Source organism: Anopheles funestus, chromosome X, assembly GCF_943734845.2.
Source record: "Anopheles funestus chromosome X, idAnoFuneDA-416_04, whole genome shotgun sequence".
NCBI classification, from domain to species: Eukaryota; Metazoa; Arthropoda; class Insecta; order Diptera; family Culicidae; genus Anopheles; species Anopheles funestus.
This window is the reverse complement of record NC_064597.1, coordinates 12,674,819-12,685,354: the sequence shown is the minus strand read 5'-3', so window position 1 is coordinate 12,685,354 and position 10,536 is coordinate 12,674,819. Positions and strand designations below refer to the sequence as shown.

The following is a 10,536-nucleotide window of genomic DNA, read 5'->3' as shown; positions in this document are numbered from 1 at the left end:
TATCTATAGAGATCTATATATATATAGAAATATATATCTATATACATATATATATATATGAAGATGTACACAGAGTGATGCGAATTTTTCTGTTCCTATTTTTCTGTTCTGCTTTCTTCCTAACGCACTAACGTGTAAAGTTGCATTTATTCGTGAATACATACGGTTCTGGGCGAAGTGTCTATTTTTGCAACAACAAAAACTTTATAATAATAATAGCAAAATCTGTAATCTGTGTCTTTTTTGCCGATGCGATGCGAACTCTTGTCTAACCCGTTTTTTTTCTTACTGTCTGTCAAATCCTTTGTCACACGCGTTTTGTGGTGGGCCCTAATGGTAATTACTGATTGATTTACCAATTATGGAGAGGCTCAGACGATTATGTGGAGCCTTCCTCAACCAATGCCCTTACAAGGGGTAGCCTGTTATGATTTGCTTACCTTTGTTTGCAAGCTCTTGTATTGCTTATTTTATTTACTATTACATTGTACGCAAAAAAAAACTATAATGAGACAAGATTAATCTTCTTCATTCAGTGAGCTTCATTAATGACAAAAGAATCTGTGATGAGCACTATTCCAAAGATAGCTTACATTCGCGTGCAAGGACATATATGATGAACTAAAACGCGTAAATAATCTCTCGCCAGCAACAATACCATTCCACTAACCAACGCACGCTTATTGTAACGCATCGGTAATCTCTATCGTCAGCAGCTCAATATAACCATCCGAAATAGAAATCTTATTCTAATCATTAAAAAAACAAATGTCCTTACTTCTGCTCTCGGAAGCGAAGTAATCGTTCGACAGATTAAAACAAAAACACACAGCTATTAAAAAAACAAACGCTTTAGCTAACGTTAATCATGATGGTATGGATGGAGTCATCGATCGTAATGACACCGAAATGCGGGCGCGCGTTATGCAGAACATAAACGATACATATACGATATGGATTATTTGGACAGGGTTTGGCTTAAACATATATTCCTGGTAGAATCTTAACTCGTTTAAAGCTACCACAATTGACCTACACCGATGTGACGGGGTTTTTTCTCTCCTTCTTTTACTTCGTACTGTAAATAACCATACATACGGAACACACGAATGGCTAGGCGTGTAGGTTTAAGGGTGTTTTTTTTCTTAAAATGGCGAGTTCATACCGAGCTTCGTACCGAAGTCTAGCCTCGCCCGGCGGATGTAGCGATTGTTGACTCTGCGGTAAAATAAAACACCATCGATTAGGCAAACAATCGCAATCAGCAGCCGTGGTTTTTCCTTTCGCTACTTACTTGATTTCTTCCCACTTGAAGAATTCACTCGCAAAAAAGGTGACCAGCACGGTTAGTACGATGCTCAGCACGATCGGCCAGACACGTTCCATCTCCTGCCAGAGGTAGCTGTCGGTGCAGAGCTGCAGTACGACCAGTGTCAGGTGTACCAGCAGCAGCAGTGCCACTACCGATACCCAGCAGAGATTGCTCAGCGGGCTGCGCTTGAAGCAGTTGTAATCACGATGCACGAACGAGGCGGAAATCGTGACGAAGTGTAGGACGATGCCGAGCAGTATGAAGGACCGGGCTAGATGTAGATCACCGGCCAGTGCATGTTCGGGTTCGCCGATAGCGCGATCTACTACCGCCTCCGTACCACCAGCGTCAGCATCGTGATCGGCACCACCATGCTCACGGCGTCGAGCGGCGTCACCTCCGCTGGCAAACAGCTCGATCGGATGGGACAGGAACGTACAGTACGCGAGCACCAGTATGATGATCGCAATAGCAAACTTGATGCCGTAGCACCAAAGCACAAACAGCACCAAGCGGGAGCTGAGCGTTTTCTGCTTCTTGCCTGTCGCACGCTTCATCAGTGCCGGATCCGGTTCGACGCGGAGCAGCGTCAGTGCAACGAGCGGCACCACAATGCACATCAGGTAGAGCGTATGCAGCGGTACCACCATCGGTGGCAGCGACAGTATGGCGGTGATCGTGTTCATAATGGCGAGCGATGCCCCACAGCACGCCCAGTACTGCACGCAACTCCACAGACCGGCCATGAAGCGGCGCGACAGCTCGATCACCGCCACTATCGAGATCGGATCATCCCGGCACGTCGCTATCGAGCAGGAGATCGAGTTGAGAATCCGGCTCAAATAGACGGGTGAGATGGTTTTGCAGCGGTCGGGCAGCGGCGCACCGACCGGTGTACCGAACCCCCGCTGTCCCGTCCCGCACCGGGCCCGATTGTTGTAGATGTTCGACTCACTGTACGCCGGGAACTCCTGGCACACCTGCGGATACAGCGGTTCGATCGCAATCGAACAGTCGCCCTGCAGGAAGATCTCCGAGTTGGAGTTGGAAGCGGACGAACCGAGACACACGACAATCTCACCGTACTGTTGCATGATGTTCAGCATTTCGCGTGTCGCCTCCGCGGAACAGTCGGTAAACAGTGACACCAGCAGCGGCACATTATCGACATGCTCGAGATGGGGCCGAATATTTTCAATGCCGCGCGGCAACTTGGCCCGATTCGACATGTCGAAGTTGATCGGTGCGCTCTGCTCGGTACTGTCGGTGAGACAGCTCAGCGACCGACAGTGCCCACCGGCACCGACCACCTTCTGCTGCTGCTGTTGCTGCTTCTGATCCTGCTCGCCCATTTCACATTCGCCGGACGTGGTAAGACCGCTCGGTGCTGGTGATACCCGACCACCACCACCACCACCGGACTGGCCCGGTTCGAGCAGACTGTTCGAGTCCGGGTTCGAGATGGCGCACGGTGCGGACGAGCTGAGCGGTTTCGATGACTCGAGCGTACCGGGCATTAGGAGGGCATCTAGCAAACGTATCCGCTGCTCCGCACCGCACGTCTCACCCGTCTCGGATCCACCGTTGCCGGTGTCTGCACCACCGTCCGCACCATCGTCACGGGTCGGTGTCGAGGCCCGGCTGTCCGCATCGCTCAGCAGCGAGATATGACAGTTCCAACCACTCTCCAGGCCCATCTTCTCCGAGAAGACGCGCGACCGCAGCTCGTTCTCCTTGCTGAAGTGCACGAACCGGATGCAGGCCCGTTCGAGCCGTTCGATCAGCTGCACAATATCCGTCTGCGCCTGGTACTGCATCGTTACCATGCCGATAAACACCTGGTGGCACTGCATACGGTAACACCCATCCACGTCCGAGATGTCATCGTCCCGATTGTCCGTAAACAGTAGCGAATCGGTTGAGATGGAATGATGCGCCAGCGGTGCCATCCCACCCAGCCCACTCAACCCAACACTTCCGGTGCGTAATCCACCAACGACTCCAACGCCGCCCGTGCCACTGCCCACATTATCCGCACCACAGTCAGCGCAACCGATCAGTGATTGGCCACCACCGACCAGATCGCTGTAATTTTCCCGCCGATACAGATCCCGCCGATGTTTGCTTTCCGGCGGTAGCTCCAGATAGGCAACACTGCCACCTTTCGGACCACCGGACAGTGCACCGCTGATGCCGTGCCGCAGCGGACGATACGCGAAGGCGGTACAGTACGCCGTCAGGGCGGAACGCTGGTAAAAGTCCTGCGCACGTTTCCGCTCCTTCTCCGTCAGCGGTTGCAAATCCTGCCCGTCCCAGTAGTCGTCGCAGCAGTCCAGCACGATGTCCGCCGTACCCTGGGTAAGCAGCTGCAGTGAACCGTTGTTGATCTCGCGCATCACCACCGACAGCGAGTGCGGAAACGGGACCTTTACCTTCGTCGCCAACTGTAGCGAACGGGCAAAGCGAATGTCACGGCGTACGACATCCGGTTGCTGTTTGGGAATAGCCAGAGCAAGACAGCCACTTGGTCAGTTGGTACAGGGCGGCAATATAAAGGGCAGGAGACTGCACTAGCAATACTATACCAGATGGCGGTAGCTCGAGATTTGACCTTCGAGCTGGAATATGTCCCGGGCCTGGGGTGAAAATCCGATCTGCTTGGCAAGCTCACATAGGCACCGACTGCAAGAAGGTGTGTGTGTTTTTGTTTTGTTTGTTTGTTGGCGGGAACGAAACGCCATAAAAACCGGGAAAATTTAGTAAATCTTCTAGATATCACACATACACACGGAGACGACATACACGCTCACAGACACGGGGGTTTTTTTTTTTGCAGCATAATGCTTGAGGCTTGAGCGAACCATCTAGGTCGAATCATGAGACGTATTTCCTTTGTTAAAACAATTCAAACCATTTTAAAACGTATATAAGCTCTACATCATAAGTTTTAAGATTTTTTTTTTGCGTTAATAAAAAAAAAACTTTTTGGCCAAGAAATTCTGCACACAATTTGTTTTGCTTTGCTTTGCAAAACGATTTGGTCTCAAATGGAGCTAGTATGTATATAAATTATTGTTTTTTTTTTTGCAACCCCATTCCAGAATTCCACCAGTCTTAACATTTAGTTACACATTTATCACACAACAAATCGAAAACGAAAAAAAAATTAGAAGACACAAAAAAAGCTTCTATTATCATTCCCTTTTTTTATGCTACAAACAGTGTGCTATGGGCGCTAGAACAAAGGTAGGCAACAAAAAACAGAAACATCTCTATTAAAAACCGAATCCGAAAATATTAAAAAAAAACATATTATGTGAAAAGCAAACGAGGATCATTAACTTCATTTGTGGTGTTTTACGTCGCAATATATAAGAATTATTACATTCTTATTTTGCAAACCAGTGTTTTGGGGGTGAATTTGATTCACATACAAAAAAAAACCCGAATGAAACATTAAACCTAATGAAATGGTCGCTTAAATCTCTATCATGAAAATTAATATATTAATAAGTTAAGATTTAAGCTTTTATTAATTTTTGGCGGTATGACTTTATACATTTATGGATCTAAACCAAATACGGTTAAGCCTGCGATTGAGTTCAATTTTTGAAATCTGAATCTAACTCGGACTTGAATGGTCAAGTTGATTTTACATGTTGTGCACAAGTTTTTCAAAATATCAATTTTAATACCTTAAAATAGGACCAGTTTTTCTTCTTTACTTTAATTTGTCCAATCTAATCTGTCTGATGTGTTTTTTTTTAATTTAGAAAGAGAAAGAAAACCAGTCTCAAAACACACCATTGGTGTGGGAAAGAAAAACGATTGAAAAAGGTGCACAAATCGAACGAATTATGGTTTTTTAATTCGTACATTAAAAAAAACGCTAAACGCCAATAATTAAATGAAAGTGTGAATCATTTTATCCGCTTCACCTCCATGGACATGAAGCGAAATACCATCGTCCAAACCGAAACGTTTAGTAGTGTCATAAAAAAGAAACCAAAAAGGAAAAAAACAACAACCAAAACACGAACAAGTGCACCTACAAATTTACACGCTGAAGCGGTTGCAACATTAGGGTTACACTATTAGTTACATAGCGATACGACAATGAGGCAGCTAACTGAGGAGGTGAATGAAATGAAATAATGACGACGCCTAACGTCTAACGTGTAACGTGTAACGTCTAAACGGAGCTGATGATGGCGAGCGGGCTGATAAGATAAATAGTAAAACTAAACAAAAACCCAAATTCTTACGTTGCACGGCCTCAAGTACCGTATGGTGCGTTCCCTTGGAAGGCGGATCAAAGCAAGAGACAAATGGAAAATTTTTGGACCCATCAACACTGTTTACCTATTGTGCGAATACCACCGTAAATGCGAAGAGCATCAAGCACATCGCAAAAACGTTTGTTCAAAGCGTCTTCAATAAGGTCTCTAAAAAACAAACAAACTACTAAATCAACGAACGAGGCATTCGTTTTCGCATCTGAAATATTACCAATATATTAATAAATATTTGAAGAAAAAAGTAACATAACAAAAAACAAACATTTACAGATGTAGTTTTGGTCGGTTTCGAGCTGTTTGGCGTAAAAGTGTACGGAACAGTGCCCCTACCGCAGTAAGGTTTAAATAAAACAAAAGGAAATCATTATCTAATGCGCGATTAGATGGTATGACGATGGCGAAACGGAAGAAAAAAAAACGGTAACACAGTAACACATAATGTGGAACATAAAAGTGATAATAACACCAAAAACTAGACGTTGGTATGTCTAGTACATACCCATGCATAAAGCAATTCAAACTCGACTCAACAATCGCATACCGATTGGTGACCGGAACAAGATCCTTGTCGAGCATCGCGGCTGCCGTTACGTGGCCACAGAACTTGGCATAGTGTGCTTGCGTCAGTGGGCAGCACGTGTTTACCAGGATAGCAATACCTACAAATAGGGGGGGAATTGCCATGTACTTTTTGTACTGCTGGCGGTCCGCAGCCGATCTATCGCTAGACGCTACCTTACCGAGTGGTTTCAGCGACGTAAGATGATTCTTGAAGTCGTGATCGTCAAACTCGAGCTTGAACGGGCTGTGCTGGTCGTGCGTAAGATCTAGCACCTCCGCTATCGCTCCAAGCGGTTCCTTCTGTGAGCTCTGTGTTCGTTTAAAAACAGGTAAGAGGGAACGGTAAGAAAAAAAACGGACAGGTAAGATGCGATATCAGCTAAAACAAACGTCATAAAATACTAATTTAACATGTAAACGAAAAAAATAAAACAAAAAATGATCTAATAAGACGAAACAGTTTACTAGCTAAACAGCATAAAAGAAACAACGATTAGCGGAATGTTTTAGCACATATTAAATGTCAAAAATGACATTATTCTAACATAGTGTTTTTTGTGTACTATTTCCGCTAATTGTTCCAAACCCGATAACAACAATCACAAACTTTTGTTCCCACGAAAGACAATTTCTTGTACAAATAAACATTATATTAAGCGGTGCTTTCAATATAACATATTTTTATTTTTTTTTTGTTTTCAAAAATATACGAAAATCAATATATAAGTATCTCTAAACAATTATCTAAACAGCGATAAACAACTTTATTTTATTCTAAGGAATAGAAAGAAAACATAGCATAATTGAAAATAAGTCTAATACTCCTCTTCGACAAAGACTTTTGGGCGGCGATTAAAAGTATGCAAACACTCATACAAACACCACTTAAAATAGCATTTTTAGCAACCAACATGGCGCACCTATAGTACAAGCAAATTCTGAAGTATGATACTAAGTAGGATCTGACATGTAAACTAAAAAGATGACAGTTAAATCTTACAGGGTTTTACATGACACAAACTTTTTAATTTAACATTTCCAAAAACAAAACATTTTGAAATACTTTCATACTTTACAGTTGCTGTTTAGTTCATGTAGACTTTTTTTATTGCCGAATTAATATTTATGGCTAATTTCAAACTTGTGTGAAACCCTGTAAATAAAAACCACACAAAATGCATACACAACAGACAAAAGGCAACTACAGAAGCGTTTGAAACAACGTTACAACAACATCAAAAACTAACTGTTGGTAAATGTTTTGCAAACACACACGCATCTTATATCAACGCGAAGGAACAATGCGCCAAAAAGCAGCCATTAATGAAAATTCGCTTTAAGAGAAACAAAATTACCAAAAAACGAACACACGTAAAGTTAAATACGGACAACGGACAGATGGCTGCGGCAAAGCAGCACCAAACAACGAGTACAAAAGTTAAAATATAAAAAAAAAACGATAGAAAGAAAATAAAAGTGTTTGTAAAGATAAACCATAAACACTATTAATCACCAGCTCGATGATATGTGAGAGTGGGTGGTAATGCTCCTGGCAGCACTGTAAAATAATTGGTTTTTGTTTTGGTAATTTAAATTAACAAACCGGTGTGAAAAGTTAGCAAGTGCGATAGTTGTGACGTTGTGGTTGGATGAACGGGAAGGGAGGGGAAAATGGAACCAGGGAAACAGGAATAGAGATGAATGATTGAAAGATGAAGCAATCCTTCCTGTTTCATGTTTATCTCACATCATAAGCTATACAAAGCACGTTTTTTTCGTTTTGTTAAAATTTAAAAGCAAAAAGGTAAACAATAGAAAGCAATCATCTTAGCGCTTACAACAACGAAGGTGTAACAGTAAACCAAGCATCACCGCGGTCCTGACAGGGAGCTTAGCAGTTGTGAAACAAAATACGAGTTTTGCGATTGTCGGTAAAAAAAATGGGAAATAATAAAAAAATCTTCCAAATATCTGTTTGCCCGATGCGACTACTGCTGGAAGGTATAGGGCGATTGATGGCGGATAGGGGAGCGAATGAAAGAGATGAAATTTTGCAATCAACATGACATAACTGGCCGTGCAGGTGTAGTAAGTGGGCTGAGCGGGTCTGTGCAATACCACGACACCAGCAATCAAACCATTACCTGTGAGTTGAGACTGCTCTGCTCGGACTGGTCCGTATTATGGTCACCTTCGCGTGCATTACGCAGAAAGAATACTTTCTCCGCGGTTGGGTTAGGCCACGACAGTATACCTTTTTTATCGACGCAGCAAAGTGCCTGTCGACAGAAAGGAAAGGAACGTTAGAGAGAGAGAGCGAGAGCGTGAAAGAAAAAAGGAAAGGGTTCTAAATTTGCGTATCCCTACCGTTATGGTACCGAGCACCTGTACCACGCTTGCACTGCGCCCTAGAAGTTCTGATCGACCCTTGAGCAGCTGCCACCAGTAGAAGAAAACGGTACGACGCGGCAGCTTCACGTGATCGAGATCACCGGTGGGTGTGTCGAGATCTTCGGCGAATGATTTCTGTGCCTGGGCGCGCATTACGGCCTGCGGGATGGAAAGGAGCGTTTCGAGCCTTGCCACACCCCACAGATTGATCGATACCCAGAGCAGGGGAAAGATGAGCGGCAACAGCGGAAGTACGGCAGCGGTCGGATTAAGCAGGAACACGTTCATCCAGTTTGTGGGCAGCTTGCCCTGCAGATACAGACCAACGTTACGCAGTATGCCGATCGACACGGTTAGGAAGAGGATGACAGCAAAGCCCCAGCGCTGCAGACAGCGCGATACCAGCAGATCGCGCTGCAGATTGATTATGGTTTTTGGTCGATCGAGAAAACTTTCGAGCGATTTGCGCAGTATGTCCAGATAGGGTGTCGCCTCGACCACGCACACCAAATCCGGCAGCGGTGTACGGGCGATCGGTTTGATCGGTGGTTCCGTCGGTTGCTGCAGTCCGTACGTTTCACCACATTTAAACCGTCGACCACGGCCGCCCACCTCCCGGCACGTACCGGGCGATACCTGGCCCGGTCGCATCACGATGTGATCGCCCCGCACCAGTAACGCCCAGGGCAGATTCACCACGTGCCCATCCCGGTACGTCCACTGGAGCGTAACGCACGGCGAGAGTGGGCTGCACAAGTGCGGATAGTTATCGATCGTCCACTCCTTGCACAGCACTATGCCGAGCTTTATTTCGTGCAGAACCGTGCGCAGCTTCCGATAGACCTCCGTCTTGCGCAGGTTGTTTTCGCGCACCACAACGGAAATTGTAAGCAGCAGCAGCGCTAGCAGCAAACCCGCCGACCAATAGTAACCGGTTACGGTAAGCGATAGGGCGCACATCAGTGAAACCAGCACCGGAAACCAACCGAGCGGACTGGTCGACGTACCGACGAGCGTTGAGCGTATCTTTTCCAACCAAAACAACCGACGAAACCGTTCCTCGTGGCCGCTCAGCATCGACTCAATGTCGTCGTGGAGACACTGTAACGCATCTTTCGTATCCAGCCCGATACGCTCGGTAACGGGCGTTTTTTGCTCCTGGTTCTTCTCCATCGTGGGTGTAATACCGCATGTCTGCACCGGAGCACCGTCTCCTCTACCGGCGACCATCCTCTACCGGTGACTTGTTGCCTAACCGCAACGACCATGGAAATATTTCCCGAAACGGAACAACCGCTCGGCGGGGCTTGAACGGTGATAAACTTGACAATGCGATGATATCGATTATTGCAGTGGTACGCTTGCTATGCTTGTTGCTTACGGTTGATCGTGGCCATTGATAGAAATTTTACATCGATTCATGACCCTCCATCCAACCATCAACTAACGCAGTACGGTCCTTGCTCTTCCTGGTATTTCTTCTGGCGAAAAACAAATTCTTCCTGTTTGTAATTTCTATCGAAGTAAATTATGTGCCGTACTGCCTGTCACAAAACGCACGCAATTTAGCACGCAACTGTGAACAATTTAGCAGAACAAACAGAAAGAAAACAGATAATCAATTATCACATAAATAGTTGTTTGCATTGCAGTCACTACCAGATAATGGTTTCGGTGATGTTATCCTTTTCTTTCGCCTAAATCTATTACCATTCCCAAAAACTCACGAGCTCACTGATAACAAAACTTGGAGTTTGCGTTGTTTAATTTTGACAGTTCTCCCTGTTTACATTCGTAGTGACGTTCGTTGTGCACTGCACATTCCAACGCTATACCTTCTGCTACAATACTTCACGGTTGCAGGCACACATATACATATCGATGCAAATTCTCCATGCTTCCGAAAAGCGGAAAATGACACAATTTTATTAAATTATTGTTCATAAATTCTTTTCTTTTTTTTCATGACATTCT

The 10,536-nt window shown here is 45.0% G+C and overlaps 1 protein-coding gene across 4 annotated transcripts; it reads right to left on the bottom strand.

Moving 5' to 3' along the window:
• Window positions 1-136: 136 nt before the first annotated feature.
• LOC125769933 (transmembrane protein 94) lies at window positions 137-10,448 on the bottom strand. Of its 4 annotated transcripts, none has more exons than XM_049438993.1 (9): window positions 10,222-10,448; window positions 8,539-10,138; window positions 8,316-8,450; window positions 7,685-7,729; window positions 6,351-6,480; window positions 6,110-6,269; window positions 3,898-3,994; window positions 1,295-3,804; window positions 137-1,218 (listed from the first exon to the last, which is right to left on the bottom strand). In XM_049438993.1, exons 2-9 carry the CDS (start codon window positions 9,790-9,792, stop codon window positions 1,146-1,148), a joined length of 4,404 nt encoding a protein of 1,467 aa, XP_049294950.1. In that variant the 5' UTR covers window positions 9,793-10,138; window positions 10,222-10,448; the 3' UTR covers window positions 137-1,145. The 4 variants fall into 4 exon arrangements, with proteins under 4 accessions (XP_049294950.1, XP_049294961.1, XP_049294969.1 ...); XM_049439004.1 differs by having other exon boundaries at window positions 6,152-6,269; XM_049439012.1 differs by lacking the exon at window positions 7,685-7,729.
• Window positions 10,449-10,536: the final 88 nt, after the last annotated feature.